The 22,757-nt window shown below is 38.5% G+C and overlaps 1 protein-coding gene across 1 annotated transcript in view; it reads left to right on the plus strand.

Moving 5' to 3' along the window:
• Nucleotides 1-22,757, plus strand: part of ctnna1 (catenin (cadherin-associated protein), alpha 1) — an 87,682-nt gene that overhangs the window by 14,407 nt on the left and 50,518 nt on the right. The window contains 1 exon segment of the mRNA XM_030738592.1: nt 16,499-16,702. Within this exon segment, the coding sequence (XP_030594452.1) occupies nt 16,499-16,702 (204 nt within the window).

A 22,757-nucleotide genomic window follows, 5' to 3' on the forward strand; every position in this document is an offset into this window, starting at 1 on the left:
TTTTGCTGGGATTATTTTGCATTTTTCATTATGGTGAATCTTTCTGCTTCAAACTCCAGCTTCAGTTTAAGTTGACCAGTTTCATTTTTAAGTTGTCGAAACATTTCACTTGAAGTTTACTACTGCATCTGCCACAAAAGGCATGGCCTTTTCTAGCTCTGATTTCAGACTTTATATTCCCATACATGTGGATTTTTGTTTTTTTCCAAAGTAAGATTTGACTGATTCCTGCTGATTCTTACACTTTAATTTTTGTTACAGTATCAATTCTCTAATATTAAACATCCAGTACTAGAATAGTAATATCCAGACAAGCAATAGCAAGCTTTGTTACTGTGACCGATTGACAGATTTACTCCATGAGGGCTGTTACTTCTCTTAATCCTTGTTAGTTCCTTTTTTTTTTTTTTAACACCTAAGGGCTATAAAATGATTAGACTGTAGTCTGTCATGTGCATGAATATACATTTTGAAGTGTTTATTGATAAAACTACAGCTATCATCCACATTTGTATGGATTTAAAGTTGCATAGATTTGCCCCAACCCGTGCAGTGATCTTTAGGTTTGACATGAATTTCTGTGCTGTACTACTCGCACTCCTGGAACAAAAGGAATTCTTGGGCACAAACTCCACCTGGAATGTTTGCGTGCACTGGTTGTAGTCCATCAGCTACACTATGCTACAAGAGTCAGTTTTGAAGGCTACACAAGTATGCTCACCCTTGAAAAGCTAAATATTTTCATGCAGCTCTTAAGCCAGATAAACAGAAACTCTTGACCTTGCGGCACATTTTGTTTGTGCCTGGTCTGTCAAGGCCTGCATTAAAGGTGCTTTGTCAGCTGAGTTTAACCTCTTAAAGATTGTGCTTTTTTATTTTCTTTTTTTCCTCCTGTTCTCCTCGTTCAGGATCGGAGAATGCTAGCAAAAGACAGCTGAATTTAGGTTGCACTATTTAGCACAAAGACAAAATGAAAATGCAATAACCTGTACCCAGTCCTTGTTTCAGATTGCTCCTGTCTGTGGGGATGTGATCAAATATATATGATCAAATATCAGTAATCTTAGCCACTTGAGCTGTGATGAGACCGGGACAGCTAAAAGATTTGTGTGTTTACGGTTGCGGCCAATACTAAACAGTGTCTGTGCTGCACTTGTGGCTGAGACATTTTCGAGTTAAAGAAGTGGCTCTAGCGAGTAAATAAAAATGTCGGACTGGTGGTGCAGCTGCTCTTTTTTTTTTTTTTTTGTTTGAAGGCTTGCCAAACTAGCCTCTAGGTGGGCATTATGCAAATGTATTACATAGTGACTTAGATAAGTGACTGAAGAAAAGCCTAGACTAAATATCAGGCATTTCAGGCAGCTGTCTTTGTTATGGACTTTATAAGTTTGCAGACATTTGACAAAAATAAATGAACTGGTCTAGTGCTTTTCTACGTTTAAACACTCAAAGAACTTTTTACTACAACAGGGTTGCCGCGGGGTAGTAAAAGGTAGTAAATTAAATGAGGTCAAATTAAGGCTAGTAACAGGTAGTAAACAGAATTTGACTTGGTAGTAAATTTTTCATCACCCCTTCAATATATTTTGACTTTTCCATTGATGCAGACTTTTTGTTTTAAGTTCGTTTAACTATAAGATCTGTATAGAAATATAACTACTCAGCAGGACCTGAGCTGACGTTGATGAGTGGTTCCACTGTCTGATCTGCTGTGCGCATGCGTGGAGTCATTTTGCGCCTCGTCATGGGAAAATGTAGTTTTCACAACTTTGGCTCAATGACCTGGCAAAGACTGGCTTAACCCTCCGGAGTGCATGGACGTGCTGGCGTGTCAAAATGACATCGCCGATTTTAGATGACGTTGCATCGGGACGCTGCTGCCATTAATCAAAAGTGCAGACTTCAAACTATGTACCAGTTTTTAAATTATGTTGATAGGCCAAGTAAAACCAGAGTTATGCCCAATAATTTACGTCATGCTTTTTCCTGTATATTGTCCTCACCTTCGATGCGCGTTTTGTGCAGAAAATGTGAGTTTCGCTAACAGGAAGCGCTTGCTAATAAAAACAAAACAAAACAAAATAATTCCCGACAACCCCTTTCCTATTGGTGGAAAAATCAACCAATCAGAAACTTATGCGGTAACACGATGCATTTGGGTGCATTTGACTGCTGAGGAGCAGGTGAAAAAGTGGTAAAAGAGACCATTACTGGCAAGTTTTGCCTGTGATGGGCCCCTCAGTCTTGTGGAGGACAGAAACTGTTTTTTGAGGTGGCATAAATAATTTGTCTAGCATCTTAATGTGAGTCCTGATTGCTCTGTAAATAGTTGTACACAAAAACACCTGAGGCCTTTCCTGCATTTTAATGTAAATAGTTGTATTTAATATTATTACTATATTTTACACAAGTTTTGCAAATTTACAACTTATATTTGCATTTTAATTGTAAAAATAATTCGTTAAACAGTAAAAAAAATCTAACTTTTTTTTCTACTGATTTTATGTTTTTATGTGATTTTAAGTCCAATGTCTTAATACAAAATACAAAATGAAAGAATAACTATACAGTCACACATGAGGTCATGCTGAAAAAAAAATTATACCAAACAAGGCAGGGTAAACAGTTTCTAAGGTTAACTATGAAGCTAAAAACAAAAGTAGTCAAAAATGGTCAAATATACCCCGGACCCCAGAGTGTTAAGCCGGTCATGGGGAATGATTGAGAGGCGTTTTGTAAAGTGTGCAGAAAAAATATAAATTTGACCTGAAACGGTGTGACGGCGATCAAATCACACCGAGCATCCACCATTCACCAGTAGCGGATTTGCGCGTAGGGAGCAGATTTGATTTTTGGTAATACACAAAGCACTGCAACTGCAACCTCAAGGTCAGCTACGAGCACAAGTATTACCGTCACACCTCAGCAGCAAACCAGTATTCCAAGATTTTATTGGAAAATAAATAATCGGCTTGTGAAACTTTTAATTTCATTGCATTTTGTTTATATTCTTAAAAAACCAAATTTAGATGTTAGATTCAACTCATTGTCATTGTGCGCACAAGGCACACAACGAAATGATTGTTCCAGATCACTCATCCAGAGACGAGCATCTGCAGTCATGCAGCCGGAGACCGGCACTACTGTTAGGCAATGTGGTTTAGGTGTCTTGCCCAAGGACACGACGCAGCGCAGGGACAGGGACTCAAACCGGCAATCCACTGGCTGCAAGACAGGCGCCTACCTACTGCGCCACTTTTTGAAATGTGTTTGGAATATTAATGTTTATGAGGTCGTAGTCAAGACAAAGTCACAGTAACACCTTCAAGTAAGTGGGATACAGTTGTGTCTTTGGTGAGAGATGGGCTATCATCATACATGGCTTAGTGCTGTGAATCCACCGCTACCCCAAAAAAGGCTGCTGCTCGATTTCATCCTGGTAGTAAAAATATTTTAGAGGTAGTAAAAATAGGTAGTAAATTGAACTCTAGGATTCCTGTATAAACCCTGCTACAAGTCTCATTCACCCAGTCACGCACACATTCATACGTGCTTTTTTTTTTTTTTTCTCTACCAAAGCACCTTGTCTAACGTGCACGCAAACTCACTCCCATGGGTGCATCAGGGACAATTTGGGGTTCAGTATCTTTCCCAAGGATACTTTGACATACAGACTGGAGGAATCGGGAAGCGAACCACTGACTTTCCGCCACAGCCACCCCATATAACACATAGAACCTATATTCTGCACAAGGGAAAAATCTTAAGCACTCGGAAGTAGGGCTGCAACGATTTATCAGCGTAATTGATGACATTGACTACAAAAATTTGTCGACGTAGAATTTCATCGTCAAAGTGTCGTACTTTTAAATCCATCCATCTACTTTGTTCCGCTTATCGTGTGATTTTGTAATTGCAATACACTACAAGAAGATATGGGGGCAGTATTGTCTCCATTGTCTGCCAGTTAAAACAATATTAATGAGGAAGAAAGTAACAGAACAATATAACAATGGTGGAACAGAGAGGGGGGTGGAGAAAATGAAAGAAATAGAGACAGACTGCCAAAGGTGTGGGAGCATTTCACAGAAAACAAAAATAAAGTTGAATGCAGACTGTGCAAAGCAGAGCTTCTTTCCATGGCAGCATCACTGCAATGCTGAGCGTTTAAAACACTGGCACCCTGGAGCTGTGACGTCAGCTCTGAATGGGTACGTTAATGCGTCATTGATACGGTTAATGTTTGTACAGTAATGTTTCTGTTAGTTTACCTGTCGGAAACGAGCTCTCATGGATGATGTTTGCTACACACCGCCATTTCAGTTATGTTAGCCAACGAGTGAAGGACAATAGGAGCAGCTCCACTGGCTCCTATTTTTTTTTCTCTTGCTTTAATATCAGTGTTCATTCTGAATAGTAAACCTCTGCTTGAACTGAATCATCTGTCAACTTTTCAGCTGTTCTGCACAGAAAAACTTTTTGATTTAATTTGAAGCCTTATTTGACTTGTGGACAGAGGCCATTTTTATTCATTTGCACATTATATTTTCATTAAAAAATAAAAATTGCATTTACTTTAATATGCATTGTTTGTTTTGATATTTATTGTAATGGTCACATTAATGTTAAAATACACTGGATTAATTTCAGACTTGTATTTTTATGGGTCATTATTTTAATTGTGGGAAGAGACAACAAGGTGGTGATAACAGCTCGGCAGGCTTGAGCAGGTGAGTTAAGATTGAAATAATCGTTGACTAATCAATTAAAAAAACACTGACAGATTATTCGGCTACCAAAATAATCTTGAGTTGCAGCCCTACTTGGAAGGTATATGAAACATGTAATGCTGTACTGATAATATTATATGACTCAGCATCGGGATAACAGCTGGATAAAGCAACGCTAATCAACTTAATGCTGCCTGCGGCGATAAATGCAAAGATGATTAACCTGATTTCTTTTCCATTAGCTCTGATTCTGTGAGACTTTTAAAGCAACTTATTTATAAGAGATTTGTTTTTCATATTTAAACAAATTCCAAAAACATTCAACAAATCCACAGTGACAAATTAAGCTCCACAGAAGTACAGGTTTCTGTTGTCCTCTCTTTTCCTCAATGAATTATTCATCTTGTATTAGTTATTAAGTCATTTAGCAAGAAGCAGTGTCTTCTTGATGTGTTTCTCATACTGTGACACTGTGTATTGTGTGATTGATGCAATCCGCATGCTTAAGTTTTATTTGCCTATGGCTGTATGATGCATTGTTTAATTACTCGTGATTATTACAAACCATGGTCTTTCTGCTGGTTGACATGGGATGGTGCGTGCAAAGTTATTCTCGGCCTCAAATGTGACCTGTGGGAGGCGTGACTATGCACATAAGCAGGATTTGTTTGCATGCAAAGATAATGAGTCTCTGTTGCCATTTTGAAAGAAAGCAATGCATTTCCCTTAGTAAATGAAAGTCCAGTTAACAGCATTTGCTAGAAGAAGGGGAATATATATATATATATATATATATATATATATATATATATATAAATAATAAAAAAATAAGGTCAATAATGGTGTTGAGCATGAGTAGCTGACTTTGCAATTAAAGGTTGCTAGTCAGCAGTATAAATCCTTATTTCACCTAATTGAGATTTTGTTTTTTAAATGTACAACACCAGTTAACAGTTTTTTCTGAGATCTTATGATACCACTAGCTAGGTTGCAGTGTCCCACTTGTGTGCTTTCTCTCAGGGAAGATGTAAATGAGGAAGGTGAAAGACAATCGTGCAAACCAGCCTGTTTCTGCAGTACTTTGATATAGAGAATGAACAGCTCTGTGTAGGTTGTAGTCTGATGCAGATGTTACTAGGGATGTGCATGACAAATTGTAGCTAACGTCACTATTCGGTACCGGATGTACTACTCGGTTAGCCTAACTGTTAAGATTTTAATTGATGCCAATGCCGGTAAGTACTTGTCGTAAATGTTACGCAGCGATCTGCCACCAGATAAACTGCAGTCCTGACATCTTTAGAGAAAATGCCATAACTCTCTTAATCTTGGCCTGATATTTTTGTTAGGGCTCATGTCATTAGTTATTTTTTTGAAGTTTTACAACATAACCTGAAGTACACCTCAGATTCCTTCCATGCATTTCTGGCTGCTTCCCCCATTTTTGTACAATGCAGCAAAAACTAGAGTGACAAATTTGTTTGCACCTTTTTTAAAAAAAACAAAATACACTGACCACAGCAAAGAGTAGGACCAAGAGGGGGAAAACGTTCTAGCATTTTATGTTTCTGTTGCCAGCACAGTATGTAAAACACATAGATGGGACCAATAGGTAATTAATATACACAATGCACTTCACACAAGCATAAACGCTGGCAACAACATCGGCCACTTAATTAGGTTACGTTGTAGTTCTACCCAGTGCTGAAGTCTAAATTGGGCATAAGCTGGAGAGGGAGGTCTGGGCTTCACTGCTCAGGCTGCGGCCCCCCGCGACCTGGCCCCAGATAAGCAGAAGAAAATGGTTGGATGGATGATTGTATTGTTTTATTATCATTTTAGATTTTCACTTTTATTGAGATGCGAGTCATGAATTGTAGAACAACAAGCATCGTTCATAATGCGCGGCACACTTTTACGCACGATGTGCAGTGCTGCTCAGTTAAGCAGCATTTAAAGTACAATACATTATTGAAGATTGAGATTAATGGTTTCAAATGCCTTTGTGTAGACAGTTTTTGACATTGTCCATTAGGGCTACAACTAGATTATTCGACTACCAAAATAATCTTTGTCATTTTTGTTATTGATTAGTCAATGATTATTTCAATCTTAACTCACCTATTCAAGCCTGCCCACCTGTTAACATCACCTTGTTCTCTTCTCACAATTAAAATAATGACCCATAAAAATACGAGTTTGAAACTAATCAAATGTATTTTTAACATTAATGTGACCATCACAATAAATATCAAATAAAAAATGCATATTAAAGTAAATGCAATTTTTATTTTTAAATGAAAATATAATGTGCAAATAAATAAAAATGGCTTCTGTCCAAAAGTTCAAATAAGAATTCAAATTAAATCAAAAAGATTTTTCCGTCCAAAACAGCTGAAAAGTTTACAGACGATTCAGTTCATACAGAGGTTTACTATTCAGGATGAACGCTGATATTAATATGAGGGAAAAAAAAAATAGTAGCCAATGTGGCTGCTCCTATTGTCCTTCACTCATTAGCTAACATAACAAAAATGGCAGTGTGTAGCAAACATTATCCATGAGAGCTTGTTTCCGACAGGTAAACTAACAGAAACATTACTGTACAAACGTTAACAGGTAACAACGATGCACTAACGTACCCATCAAGAGCTGACGTGCAAACAAATCACAACTCCAGGGTGCCGGGTTTTAAACGCTCAGCATTGCAGTGATGCTGCCGTGGAAGGAAAGCTCTGCTTTGCACAGTCTGCATTCAGCTTTATTTTTGTTTTCTGTCAAATGCTCGCACACCTTTGGCAGTCTGTCTCCATTTTCTTTCATTTTGTCCACACTCTTCTCTGTTCCACTAGCGTTACGATGTTCTGTTACTTTCTTCTTCGTTGGTATTGTTGTTGCTGGCAGACAATGGAGACAATACTGCCCCCATATCTTCCTGTAGTGTATTGCAATTACAAAATCACACGATACCCTAATTGGTAGTTGCTTGGAAAGCTCGCCTGAAAGTTGAGAAGTTTAACTCGTGATCTACCCACTTTATGCCACTAATGTTTTTCACCTGCCATGGCTACAGGTCGCTGATTTTTAGTGGCATTCTGATTCCTGGGTGCTAGATCGCTGCTAGTGTATTCCTGTGTGGATGCTCCCTTAAAAACTATCTAAGGCTTTCAAATTTTGTTATGTTAGGGAGCTGCCAGAGAATTGCACTGAACCACAGTTTAAAATCCAAGCAAATCTGTTGTAAAAATTACCTGCATTCATATAATTTTTCCAAAGGAATTGTTGCATTTCCTTTTTGAAGAGACAGAGAGGGGGGGGAGGAAAACACTAAACCAAAAGCCAAGATTCTCCATTTTGCTCAGTACCTACTAGAAAGAGAAGGAAAAAACCCCACTTTACTAAAATTACTTTTTAGGTAGTAGAGGTGTTACTTAAGACATTCTTGCGAGAGCATCCTGCATCAAGTGAACATTACGTTCCAAAGTAGTCCCACTGGGGAGTGTAAAACGATGCCGTTTTGAACAAATTTGTATTTTTAGGGTGATAGTAGGGCTGGAGGAAGAGAAGCTTTCCCTCCCTTTGAGTTAAAATAGCATTTTGTCTTTCCACTCGAATTAAATTGGTTAATTATTAGTATGAATGCTTTTCTGCCTATCGTCATCATTTTTGAGTAATTAATCGATATTGATCAACTGACAAAACAGGCTCTTAGCTCTAATGCATCAGTGAGTATTTTACAGGTAATCGTGCACACCCGAAATAAACTAGGATGCAGGCCTTTTCCAGAATACCTACTTGTGGTGCCCACTTTCAAGTGCAAGGCAAAATTAGCAAATGAGTCAACCCCCGCCATCTCTCGCTCCCTCTCTTTTTTCCTCCTCCATGTCTCTCTCGTGTGCCTGTTGCCATGGTGATATGACACGCAAGCAGAGGAGGTCAGATGAGACAGAACGGAGGGGGGCTGGAGGTGGCAGTGATAGAGGGCGGGCTGCCTAATAAACCACGATTGTAACAGCTGAATTGTTGAATATTTTGCAGCAATAAGGCATCTGCATCAGCACTGCAGAGTTCATTTCTCCCTGAGGAAGTTGGCTGTCTTTCTTAGACTGCCACAGATGTCGTATTGATACCTTAACCCTCTGCAGTCCTCACCAGCAGCTTTTCTCAGCAGACTCGCTCCTGTGAAGTGAGACATTTAAGTTGGCTCCCTTGTCCTGCAGCTATATTTAAAAAAAAAAAAAAAAGAGTGGGCTGTTATAGTTCCTTTTGGACTAAAATGAAAAATGAAGGCTACCGAACTAACACTTTATTTGAAAAAAAAAAAAATAAAAAAAAAATAAAGTTTGGGCACTTCTCTGCATTATCTGCTACTTTTAAGTCAAGAAATAAATACAAGCTCTGTATTTATTTGATTATTCAAATGTTACTGTGCTGTTGATTTGTTCTGAACTTAAAAAAAGTTAATCAAAATGTGACTTACATAACTTGTACTTGTTAACCTGCTTCATGGTCTGTGTTCAGAGGTGCAGTGTTTTGTGCTGGAAGTACCTATGACATCCAATTCGAGGTTACAAAAACTATCTTCAGTTTCCACCATATTGTTGGCCGCCTTGATTTTGATTGGTTGAGAGAGAAGTGACATTGATGAGCACAGTGGTGTTACAAAAGTTGAACTATTTTTAACTGAGTGCTATGAGCACAGTGGGGGGGGAAACACTGTGCTGAGGGCCTTTTTGCACCAAGGACTTTGTCAGCGCTGACATTCGTTGGATTTTTATGGAAAATATATGCTGAGAACGCAAAAAAATGCTGCCTGTGGACATGGGTCTTTATGCACATAACACAGTTGATGATGTTTTTTTTTTTTTTTTTTGTTAGCAGGTCTTTTTCTTCTTGGTTAAGGAGCTTTATTTGCGGCACCCTTTAGGATCATAAGTTTTGAGAGATTTTTAGGTATGCGTGGTATATTTAAGATCACCTTTGTCCTTAAATTAGGGTTTTTGATATTTTTCATTGTGGGAACCTAATGGCTTTTTTTTTTTTTTTTTTTTTTTTTTTTAGCCGAGTGTATTTGCTGTATAAAGAGGGGCATTTAATCAGTGTAATCTTGGAAGAATGAAGTTCTTCTTTGAACAGCACTTGTCACTTTTTTGAATACAAAACGTGGTTTTAAGTTGTTCAGTCACACTTTCTTTTTTTTTTTTGGTGGTGTTCATATGTATTTTATTCATTTAAACAAGGACACATTGCCTTGGTTATGAATTATTTATTTATTTTTTTTGTGTAACTAAGAATGTTCTTACTACAGAAAATGTGTTCATAATGGTATTATATGATATTGAAATTTCTTCGACTTTTCTAAGAAGGTCTGAAATTTAATTAAAGAAAAACTCAAGTCTTTTAACCCTCTTGTATCTGGGTTATAATTCCCTCTTTTTGACTACTTTTGACACCATTTTTACCCCCAAAAAGTATATTTAAAAAAAAAAAAAAAAAAAAAAAAAAAGGTGAATTTTCACATACTTTGCTTAATTGCAGAAAACATTTTCAGTAACTGTTTTCTAAGTTCCCATGGTTATTGGTAGTAGTAATTAATAATACCTTGTAGGGCTGCAACTAAAGATTATTTTGGTAGTCGAATAATCTGTCATTTTTGTTGTCGATTAGTCAACAATTATTTCAGTCTTAACTCACCTGTTCAAGCCTGCCCACCTGTTAACATCACCTTGTTCTCTTCTCACAATTAAACTAATGACCCATAAAAATATGAGTTTGAAACTAATCAAATGTATTTTTAACATTAATGTGACCATCACAATAAATATCAAATAAAAAAATGCATATTAAAGTAAATGCAATTTTTATTTTTAAATGAAAATATAATGTGCAAATAAATAAAAATGGCCTCTGTCCAAAAGTTTAAACAAGGCTTCAAATTAAATCAAAAAGATTTTTCCATCCAAATCAGCTGAAACATTTACAGACGATTCAGTTCATACAGAGGTTTGCTATTCAGGATGAACGCTGATATTAATATGAGGGAAAAAAAACGGGAGCCAATGTGGCTGCTCTTATTGTCCTTCACTCGTTAGCTAACATAACTGAAATGGCGGTGCTTAGCAAACATTATCCGTGAGAGCTTGTTTCCGACAGAAACTTTATTGTACAAACATTACCAGGTATCTATGACGCACTAACGTAAACATCCAGAGCTGACGTCACAGCTCCAGGGTGCCGGCGCTTTAAACGCTCAGCATTGCAGTGATGGAAAGCTCTGCTCTGCACAGTCTGCATTCAGCTTTTTTTTTTTTTTTTTTCTGTCAAATGCTCCCACACCTTTCACAGTCTGTCTCCATTTTCTTTCATTTTCACCACCCTCCTCTCTGTTCCACTAGCGTTACGCTGTTCTGTTACTTTCTTCTTCGTTAGTATTGTTGTTGCTGGCAGGCAACAACAATACTGCCCCCATATCTTCCTGTAGTGTATTGCAATTACAAAATCACACGATAAGCGGAACAAAATAGATGAATGGGTTTAAAAGTACGACGCTTCGACGATGAAATTCCACGTCGACAAATTTTTGTAGTTGACGTCATCGATTACATCGATGAATCATTGCAGCCCTAATACCTTGAATATGAATGTAGTTTGATTCATCTTGGATCACACTGAGGATCCCCCTTCCCACCACATGACCAAATGACCCTTTGTAGGGCTGGGCGATATATCGAGTTTTTAAGAAATAACGATATATTTTCATACGCGATGTGAGATGAGACACTGTACACTGCTCAAAAAAATAAAGGGAACACTCAAATAACACATCCTAGATCTGAATGAATAAAATATTCTCATTGAATACTTTGTTCTGTACAAAGTTGAATGTGCTGACAACAAAATCACGCAAAAATCCTCAATGGAAATCAAATTTATTAAACAATGAAGGCCTGGATTTGGAGTCACACACAAAATTAAAGTGGAAAAACACACTACAGGCTGATCCAACTTTGATGTAATGTCCTTAAAACAAGTCAAAATGAGGCTCAGGATTGTGTGTGGCCTCCACATGCCTGTATGACCTCCCTACAATGCCTGGGCATGCTCCTGATGAGGTGGTGGATGGTCTCCTGAGGGATCTCCTCCCAGACCTGGACTAAAGCAATCGCCAACTCCTGGACAGTCTGTGGTGCAACGTGACGTTGGTGGATGGAGCGAGACATGATGTCCCAGATGTGCTCAATCGGATTCAGGTCTGGGGAACAGGCGGGCCAGTCCATAGCTTCAGTGCCTTCATCCTGCAGGAACTGCTGACACACTCCAGCCACATGAGGTGTAGCATTGTCCTGCATTAGGAGGAACCCAGGGCCAACCGCACCAGCATATGGTCTCACAAGGGGTCTGAAGATCTGATCTTGGGACCTATTGGCAGTCATGCTACCTCTGGCGAGCACATGGAGGGCTGTGCGGCCCTCCAAAGAAATGCCACCCCACACCATTACTGACCCACTGCCAAACCGGTCATGCTGAACGATGTTGCAGGCAGCAGATCGCTCTCCACGGTATCTCCAGACTCTGTCGCGTCTGTCACATGTGCTCAGTGTGAACCTGCTTTCATCTGTGAAGAGCACAGGGCGCCAGTGGTGAATTTGCCAGTCCTGGTGTTCTGTGGCAAATGCCAAGCGTCCGGCACGGTGTTGGGCTGTGAGCACAACCCCCATCTGTGGACGTCGGGCCCTCATACCATCCTCATGGAGTCAGTTTCTAACCATTTGTGCAGAGACATGCACATTTGTGGCCTGCTGGAGGTCATTTTGCAGGGCTCTGGCAGCGCTCCTCCTGTTTCTCCTTGCACAAAGGCGGAGGTAGCGGTCCTGCTGCTGGGTTGTTGCCCTCCTACGGCCTCCTCCACGTCTCCTGGTGTACTGGCCTGTTTCCTGGTAGCGTCTCCAGCCTCTGGACACTATGCTGACAGACTCAGCAAACCTTCTTGCCACAGCTCGCATTGATGTGCCATCCTGGATGAGCTGCACTACCTGAGCCACTTGTGTGGGTTGTAGAGTCCCGTGTCATGCTACCACGAGTGTGAAAGCACCATCAACATTCAAAAGTGACCAAAACATCAGCCAGAAAGCATAGGTACTGAGAAGTGGTCTGTGGTCCCCACCTGCAGAACCACTTCTTTGAGTGTGTCGTGCTAATTGCCAGTAATTTCCACCTGTTGTCTATTCCATTTGCACAACAGCATGTGAAATTGATTATCAATCAGTGTTGCTTCCTAAGTGGACAGTTTGATTTCAGAGAAGTTTGATTTACTTGGAGTTATATTGTGTTGTTTAAGTGTTCCCTTTATTGTTTTTTGAGCAGTGTAGTTTATATCGATATAGTCTGTCGCGTTACAATCATACTTGTAGATCCACTAGTTCACCTTTGTCTCTGCACAACTTCACACTGCCCTGCCTCTCTCCCTCACCGCTTCACCTGTAAATCTTGCAGGAAGTGACAGCATGGAGAAGTAAATAGACACGAAGTTATTAAAGAGGAGCTGGTTAGTAACAATGTTCAAGTATTTGGAGATTGTTCGGATTCGAATTATCAGCAGCAGAATAATGTATTCTGTAGAGAATGCCACAAGCAAGTCCTGACAAAAAGTCTGAGCACTCATTTTTTTCCACTATGCGTACTGATGCTAATGCTAATAGTCGTGTTGCTAGCTAATTATTACGATAACTGCTGAAGTCCTTAGCCAGCGCTATGGCACCTCAGCCAGGTGCAGCTGGCTTTTAAAATCCTGCTGAAGGAAGGATGGAGTTTTGTTCATTCAAAACTAATATGTTTTGTTATTTGCACAGAGTGCTAGATGTACAGGAGTGCACACAGGAGGAAGCGTTTTGGTGACATCTACTTCACTGGAGACTGACTTTTTAATGCATAAGTCAGCCTTTTGCTGTTATTGCTCTGTATCTTTTCTATTTACATTTTAATAGCACAGGCATGAGTCTTTTGTTATGGAGGAAAAAAAGCATTAATTTATTTGAAGAGCGTTATTATTTAAATATGCCAATAGTTTATTTTTGAGCAATTTCTCATGTACATCTACATCTGAATGTTAATAAAAGTGCCTGTGTGACATTTGGGACATGTAGCTTTGACTCAGAAATGCTTTTTTTGCTTATACCTTCTGGGAAGAAAAAATATTGGGCTATATGTCATATATTGCCATTCAGCTAAAAAATATCTATCATTTTTGGTCCATATCGCCCAGCCCTAACCCTTTGCATACTTTGCAATTTATTTGAAAGTTTATTTAAATTTTTCTCACAGTGGTTGTGGAATATTGAAGGATTCAGTATGAACCCCTAGGGAAATTTTTGTCACCATTGATATTTTTTTTATTTATTTATTTTTTTGTTTAACCCTAATGACCCCCAGACAGCAAATGTTTTTTTCTTTCTTTTTTTTTTTTTTTGGGTACAAATACATTTATTACAAGTAAACTGTATATCTTTTTCTGTGACCTTGTATGAACTTTCTCATGAGTGTTAATATATTGTGTCAACTGTTTGGCCTATCAGCACAATTTAAAAACTGGTATATAGTTTAAAGTTTGCACTTTTGATAGAAGTTTAAACATAGACTCAGTGAGGCAGCATCCTGCTGCTACATCATCTTAAATCGGTGATGTCATTTGGACGTGCCAGCGCATCCTTCATGTCTTTTAATGTGACCAAAATAAAACCTTTTTGAGCTTGAGAGACAGTGCAGGAGGGTGGAGTGTCAGTGAAGAAATCCTTAGCCCTGTTTTCTCTGTTTCAGTGAACTACAGACCACTTTACAAATTTGCCAAAATCACAGAAAAGGCACTGACATTACATTTTATGGATACTCTCAGATAACTAATTTCAAACTGTTCCATACAAGCTGTCACAACAGGCCTTATATTATGAGTGCTGAAAACTGATCTATTCTAGGTTTACTTTAATTTATTTCACCATTTTATGGAGTGGATCATGTCGTTGAAGAGATTTGAGCATGGCTTGATGTGTGTGTGTGTGTGTGTGTGTGTGTGTGTGTGTGTGTGTGTATGTATGTGTGTGTGTGTGTGTGTATATGTATGTGTGTGTGTATATGTATGTGTGTGTGTATATGTATGTGTGTGTGTGTATATGTGTGTGTGTGTGTGTGTGTATATATATATATATATATATTAGGGGTGGGACTCGATTAAAAAAAATTAACCGAATTAATTACAACTTAATCGAAATTAATCGCATTTTAATCGCATTTCAATATTTGACATGAGAAATATTAATTTAAGTTTAGTTGATGAATGAATCAATATACATAAGCTTAAACTTCAAAATTTTGTTTATTTTCCCACCAGTCTACTACACAGATCAATGAAGGGTGGAAGTGCTCCTGTGATAAGCAAACTCCTGAAATTAAAGTTAAGCATCATATCTGGATAGTTTTATTCAACATTAATGTCTCACTTGTTATAGTTGGAAATGAATCATTAGCTCAGCTGTATTCCTTGATGTTGAAATGTGTTATGCTTGTTTTAACAGCTTATTTTGAATTAAAGACTCAAAATTAAACCAAAAAAAGGAGAAAAAGTTCGTTCTCCGTTTAACAGCTGCTTTTACACAGCTGTGCTTCGCACTCACGGTTGCTAGGCGACATGAGCTACGCAGAGGTGACGGCAGCTGATATGAAGGCTAGCCGCTCACTTCCGGCCTTTGTGGTGTTCGTGGGCTGCGAAAGACGTGGGCCGGGTCCTTCGCAGGATGCAGCCCCTAATTTGGACATTGTGCGTCGATATAATCTGTATGCCGGGAACTCGCGCACTGAGAAACGTTCCACGGTGCAAAGTGCGATTAAAATGCGTTACAAATTTTTAACGTGTTAATTTCCCCATAATTAATTAATCGAAATTAACGCGTTAAAGTCTCACCCCTAATGTGTGTGTGTATATATATATATATATATATATATATATATATATATATATATATATATATATATATATATACAGCTCTGCACTGGTTTATAACCTATTTGTCAGGTAGAAGTTGTTGTTGTTCTATTTGTTTTTGTCCCATTGGTGACAGCATCTTCTTTGCCTCAGTGACACATGAGGTACCCCAAGTTTTAATATTTCCAGGATTTGACCAGTTTCATTTTCAAAGCTGCAGAAACATGAACACAGACCACTGCAGTGGACTTCTATCAGGTGTAAATCAAAAAATCACTCAACAGGCTTCAGCCAAATATGCCTATAAAACACTAAGAAAAGAGCATAATATATAAATATTACTAGCTCCTCATAATGGTCTGCAGAAACACTTTTGTGGCCATTATTCAAGCCTTAAGAATTGAAGGAGAGGTTGTGGGAATATTGGTCAGATACTGAGTTGGTGAAGGAATTTAATAGGTAGGAACCAAAGTCTTCACTACACATATTACAAGAGTCTTGACAGACGAATTCAACTCGACTGGTTGGACACATCTGTTTTGTTCTTTGCCATGTGGAAAGCACTTTAACACTGCTTTAGAAAGGTGCTAAACGAAGGAAGTTGTTGTTTGGATGTATAGAGACAAAAAGGACAACATGGCACTTTCTTGTTTTCCAGCTGACCTCTCAGTCTGTCAGTTCAGTCATTTCCTTTTTTGTTACTTTGAGCTTTGCGAAGGAGAGATCAGTGTACCATGATGACTGTGTGCATTTTTTTGCTCCCTGTGTAATTTTCCCTCTGACCCTTTCTTTACAGAAACAAATCATTGTGGACCCCCTGGCGTTCAGTGAGGAGCGCTTCCGCCCTTCCCTGGAGGAACGCCTTGAGAGCATTATCAGTGGTGCTGCCCTCATGGCTGACTCTTCATGCACACGTGATGACCGCAGGGAGCGCATCGTGGCTGAATGCAATTCGGTGCGCCAGGCTCTTCAGGACCTTCTGTCTGAGTATATGGGCAATGTAAGTCTCTTTTCCATTTCCTTTTCTTGCTATGTCATCTCCTCCCATCTCCTTTTTCTGTTAGCAGCAAAGTAAGGCCAAAGGATATGCAACAGACTACAAATACAATTAATTTTAGAATGGATTAACTTCAAATTTAATGTTTAACTTTATGTGAGTGTAATATACTGGCTTTACAGATACTGTCATATTTGCAAGCATATGAATGCAAATACTTAACTGTTCATAACTGTAAAATAATTAGGTTTGGTGATTACATACCTTGTCCTTTTCCTTAATGTCATAAACAACAATACCCTAAATGTAAGCGAAATCAGAAAACCCATTCTAATCTTACACAATATTTACTTGTGTGGCAAACAACTGTTTAAGCTAAATTTACTGATCTTTTGTGACGGAGCGAGTGTTTGAGGAAAAATATAAATACAGAAAATCAAGATGGGCTCATTGATGGAGAAGATCTGACAGGAGTATCCACCCCATCTGATTCTTTTCATTTGGCAGTTCACATAACTTTAAAATATGTGGCCAATAACTGATTCTAGTGTGAATAGTTAATTTTTCTGAAATGCAGCAAAGAGAGGAGACTTAAGAACCGGGATAGTCTATATGTCACACGACAATCAACAGTGTCCTGCACTCTTATTGGTAGTTGCTTCAGTTGCTCGCCTCAAAGTCAGTTTTTTTCAAGAGTCACACACTCTCATTACAGCAGTTGCTGGAAGTCATACTACAGCAAAGTCTGATGGTTAAAATGACCATTCTGTCTGTAACCAAAAGTAATCTCTATTCCTGGCCCTGGCCCTCTGTGCGATCCCTATGAAATCTGTTGAGGTTTTTAAGGATTCAGCAAACTGATACAGACCAAGAACACAACTTCTTTGGCAGCTCACTTGGCTTTGGACAAGTATCTCATACAAAAAAAAGAGACCCTTGTTGCTAAAACTGGATTTTGTGCTCCAAATGTAAAATGTTTCCATAAGTGCTGAAGTCTTGTCACTGGATTCAGTTCAATTCAATTTTATTTATATAGTGCCAAATCACAACAACAGTCTTCTCAAGGCGCTTTATGTTGTAAGTTAAAGACCCTACAGTAATACAGAGAAAACTGAACAATCAGATGACACCCTATGAGCAAGCATAGACAATGACAGTGGGAAGGAAAAGCTCCCTTTTAACAGGAAGAAAACTCTGGCAGAGCCAGGGAGGGGCAACCATCTTCCGTGACCAATTGAGGGTGAGGGGAGGAAGACAGGACAGAAGACACACTTCGGAAGAGAGCCAGAGATTAATAACTAATGATTAAATGCAGAGTGGTGTATAAACAGTGTGAAAAGCTTAACTAAGGTTACCTGGTCCAGCCCTAACTATAAGCTAATTTTAAGTGGAGAGGGTGTCCGTCTTCTGATTCCAGACTGGGAGCTGGTTTCACAGAAAAGGGGCCTGAAGGCTCTGTTCCCATTCTACCTTTTCAAACACCCTAGGAACCACAAGTAAGCCTGCAGCTTGAGAGCGAAGTGCTCTATTGGGGTGATATGCTAGTATCATGGGGCCTGATTAGTCAAGACCTTATATGTGAGGAGACAGATTATAAATTAAATTCTGGATTTAATAGGGAGCCAATGAAGGCCCTGTCAGTAAGCCTCACTGATTCACGTGACTTATCCTGTAATGTAGATGTAAAGAAGTTTGCGTGTCAGTCTGTTCCAAAAAAAAAAAAAAAAGGGTTGTGGACAGATCACATCAATCAGCTCAGAAGCTGGTTATTATCAACCATGTGATTGTAACAGTGAATGCTTACCAGAACATTTAATTGCAGCTCAATTTTTGTCCCTAAATTGCTTTTCCTTGGACATTGACAGACCACAATAAGCAGACATGGGTCAGCTAAGTTTTACATGTCATTTTTTTTTTTCCCTCATCTATCAACAATTGTAGTCATAGTTTGCACTTACTGCCCATCCACAACATGTTCAGTTAATTTTAAGGTTCAAGCCACTCATGCAGCATCTCTGATTTGCTTCAGAACAGGTTTTCTACTTCACTGGACTCATCCATGCCAGTCATGTCACCCAATATGACTTGAGAAGTTAGATTTACAGAGAAACGCCACTCATCGTGGTGATGATGAGTGAACATGACGGGTATATGACCACTCATTTGGCCACATGAAAACAGATGTGAAGCATAATGTGTCATTGTCCACACTGCTTTTAATGGCATAGTTTTTAGCCTAAGAACTGTGCCTTTTAAACTAGTAGTAGATGATGTGACAGGTAACCTGTTTATTAATCTTAAGCATCTAAACAAACCACGTTTATTTGAGGATATGTCAAGTCATTCTAAGTTACAGCTGTAATATTGCATTAAAATATGTGGCTCAGAAAAGAAAAGGACACGTCTCCCTTCAACATATCAAACAATGCAGGACCATACTTAACGCAGCCTTGCTACATGACTTCATGTCCTTGATTTTAACTGTAGATAATTGTGATTGTAGATAAAACAGTGCAAGTCATTATTACAGCATATGGGTTTACACTCACAGCTCATGCTGTTGGAAAGACTCCTAATTCATTCTTTCTCTCTCCCATCCCTTATGTTTCTACATACCCTCTAGCTACAACTTGTTTACCCCCTTCTCATTTTTTTTTTTTTTTTCTGCACTCCTTTTGACGGACTAGATTTCCCACCATCTTATAGTAAGGAGAATTCAAGGATTGAATCTTAGGTTTTGTTAGAAGCATTTAACTTAGAATATGATTCATTGTTCATTGTAAGGTTGTTGTATGAAACTTGATGTTATATGACTTGGGTTGCTTTGAGCTTAAAATGTGCTAATGGTAGTGGCCAAAAATCAAACTGTGGAGCTTGCATTTATGTGCTAGTGTGTTTCTCATCCCTCAGGCAATGAAACAAAAATGCTGTTATTAATCTTTTTCATTACGTTTTGTGTAGGTTTGTTTAATTAAACATATTACAAGTCGTACAACCCCAGTATTAATGTACAAATGATCTGTCTGTAGGCGTGCTGAAACAAAATATTAAAGCAGTAATTTAAAAAAAAAAGGACTTTGAATATGCTCTAAAAATACATCTTAATGATTTTTATGTGCAACAAGGATTGGATGCATAACAGCAATTAGTAATGTCTAAAAAGCTCAGTTTAAATTTAATCAGCCACAAAATTTCTAGATTTTGTTTCAAAGATGGCTTGGTTTATATTAAAATTGCTTTGATAAGCATTTTGTAATGTTTTGTTTAGGTCTGATTTTGAACTTTTCAAACTGTGCCTTATGAACATCTCACAGCAGGTGATTTATGGCTTGTTTAATTTGTTTGTTCAACTACGAGAATTGCTGGAGAAGTTGAATATATGAGCTGCTTTAAACACCATTTAATGTCTTTTGTAATTCATGTATACAGCGGGTACTATAGGCAAGTAACAGTTACACTAATAATATATAAAATATTATGAGAAATATCCATTTTGTAGAGCAAATTGAATAGAAAATTTGGAATGCACAAAATGCTGTTATCAGGGAAAAGAAGCTGATTGTGCAGTTTTGGAGGAAGAGATGTTTCAGATGTCTCAATGTATCGAGCACATTATGCTGATGAATCACTTGGATATGTCCAAGTGTCTTTCCTTTTTTCTTGTTCCTGGGGTGGAAATTGTATGGGCATTGTTAATGATGATCATTTAACAAGACTAGCCCTTGTCTACTCAGCCAGCGAAGTGGAAAGGTGGGTGGGGGTAATGTCGCCCCAGCACTGCCACGTAGTGTGACCTCAATTATTCCATATTGTCATGACAGTTTGGCATGGCACGTGTTGAGTGTAACTGTTTCTGCCACTTTTTATTAATAATGCATCCCTTGTTCTCAGCATCTGTCAGGGTTTCATTTCACATTGGAGAGCGATTCTTGGTTGTTTTGACATACATGGGTACTGACATTTAAATTTCTTCAACTTGATAAGATACATAATGAGTTTCACCTTAGGTGAGAAGGACATACCTGGCCACTGCAGTGGAACCTAACTTGTCCCTCTTGCTTATGGTTTTTGGTGTATTTTTATATACTCTTCCCACTTAGTGCTCCACACTCTGCCTTCTCTTTGCTGAAGTCTGTTTACTTTTTTTTTTTTTTTTTTTTCTCTTTTGCAATCTCAGTCTACCTGTTTCTGGCCCCCTTTTCTTAGTGCCTCACTCTTTCCCTGACTTTCACTGTCTTCTTGCCTTGGGCACCTAAGTGTATTTTGTCTTATTCCTGTCCCTTTGTGCATGCTTCTCATTTTAAATACTTTTTAGGCTGGGATCTTATACCATGTATTCTCCTTACCTGTTACCTTTAAAGGCACACGACCCATAAGTGTTAAAAACAAGTGCACACATCTAATGTGGATAAAAAAACAAAAACAAAAAAACATTAGGTTTGGTGGCATACCCAGAGGTTGAGATTATGATTATTATAAAGTGTTTTCAGCCACAGTGTCGGGGCGGAGGTGGGCGTGGGGGTGGGGAAGTCAAAAAAGGTTTCAAAGATGCAAACCAATGTGAAAGCATTTCAATTTATCTATTTGTAATCTCATCTCAATGGATAATTAAAACAAATTACACTCTGCACAATGTAACGGGAAAGATTTAGAGCCTCAAAGGCTTTTCTATATTTATAGCCTCCATAAAACACTGGTCTGTCAGTAAAAGCACTTCAGGCTACATTTCATTGATGGGCTGATCTTTTGCTGGTGAATTCCAGGCTTTTTGATTATCTTAGCTGTCAGGTAAATGAGATGCATCCTTTTAACTGGTAAAACAAATATATTATGGCATCACAACAGGACGCGTTGTGAACTGCATCAAACAACTTGTTTCAAATAATTTGTTGGCAACTGTGACAAGCTTTGTTGCCATATATACATTTGCATTCATTCAGATTACTGGTTAATTTCTTCATAGACCTTTGACCTTTTGGTCCTTTCTTGGTCACTTAAAGGCTGGGGAAACAGTTTGTAATGGACTGTTTAACTTTTAAATTTGTTCTGAACCCTAAGTCCTGAAGCAAGAGCTTAAGAATGCAAACGTTCTATCTGATGATAATTGTCCTCAGGTTAGACTCATTTTTAGTAGCGTAATGTTTCAGTGAATGTATGCATTAGTTTTTTTTTCCCCCCTCTCAATATCAATATATCTTTTTGACTCTGAATTGCAACTGCCCCCTAGACAGTTGTAAATGCACTGTTAAAAGTAACAAATGAAACTCAGGCTTGATTTCTTACCTCAGTCTAAGTTGCAAATACTCTTGTGCCCGGCGATGGCAGAGTTGGCCTTCAGTGTTGAATGTTATAAGTCATAGTAATAGAGTAACAGTGCTGTGACTGTGAGATTTGCTGAAGACCATAGAGTGGTGACTGTTGATGTAAAGAGGTGGCTTCCTCAGTGCCAAAGCGGTACATCTTGAAATGCATTTAACTTATAATCTTTATTTAGTGCTGAATATAGAATCCAGTTATTAGCCATGTAAGGCCAGTGTCTTTGAGTATCTGTCTTGGATTTATAGCTGAACCTAAAAATCTGGGAAAAAGCTGACAGACAAAGGAAGGACATGTAGATTGCACAGAGAAGAGTCACAGCCTTTCAAAAATAAGGGCTCTGGTAGTGTTAAGAAAACAAAGCTAAACACTGTGTGAGTAACCAGGTAGTTTAAGAAGGTGTTCAGTTGATGTTGGTATTTGCTGTCATCTATTTGTTTTGTATATAAAACATGGTTTGAGTAGACTGGAGCTGGAATTCTTGCTTTTACTTAAAGCAGGTCTAACTTCAGGCCATTTCCTTCTGGTTATGAGACAGCAGTGGCAGACTTGCCATGAAGAGGTCTGGAATATTTTGTAATGGCTGCGGTTAAACTTAGCCAAAGCATCACAAAGTGGGGAAACAAAAACTAGTACACATCTTAAAAACAACAAAGCTGCACTCTAAAAACATATCTGGGTAGGTGAGCCACGTGACTTTGTGATAACAGTGCTGTTCTATATTTGTTTTGGGTTTTAACTT

The sequence above is a fragment of the Archocentrus centrarchus genome, chromosome 10 (assembly GCF_007364275.1).
Source record: "Archocentrus centrarchus isolate MPI-CPG fArcCen1 chromosome 10, fArcCen1, whole genome shotgun sequence".
In the NCBI taxonomy this organism is placed as follows: Eukaryota; Metazoa; Chordata; class Actinopteri; order Cichliformes; family Cichlidae; genus Archocentrus; species Archocentrus centrarchus.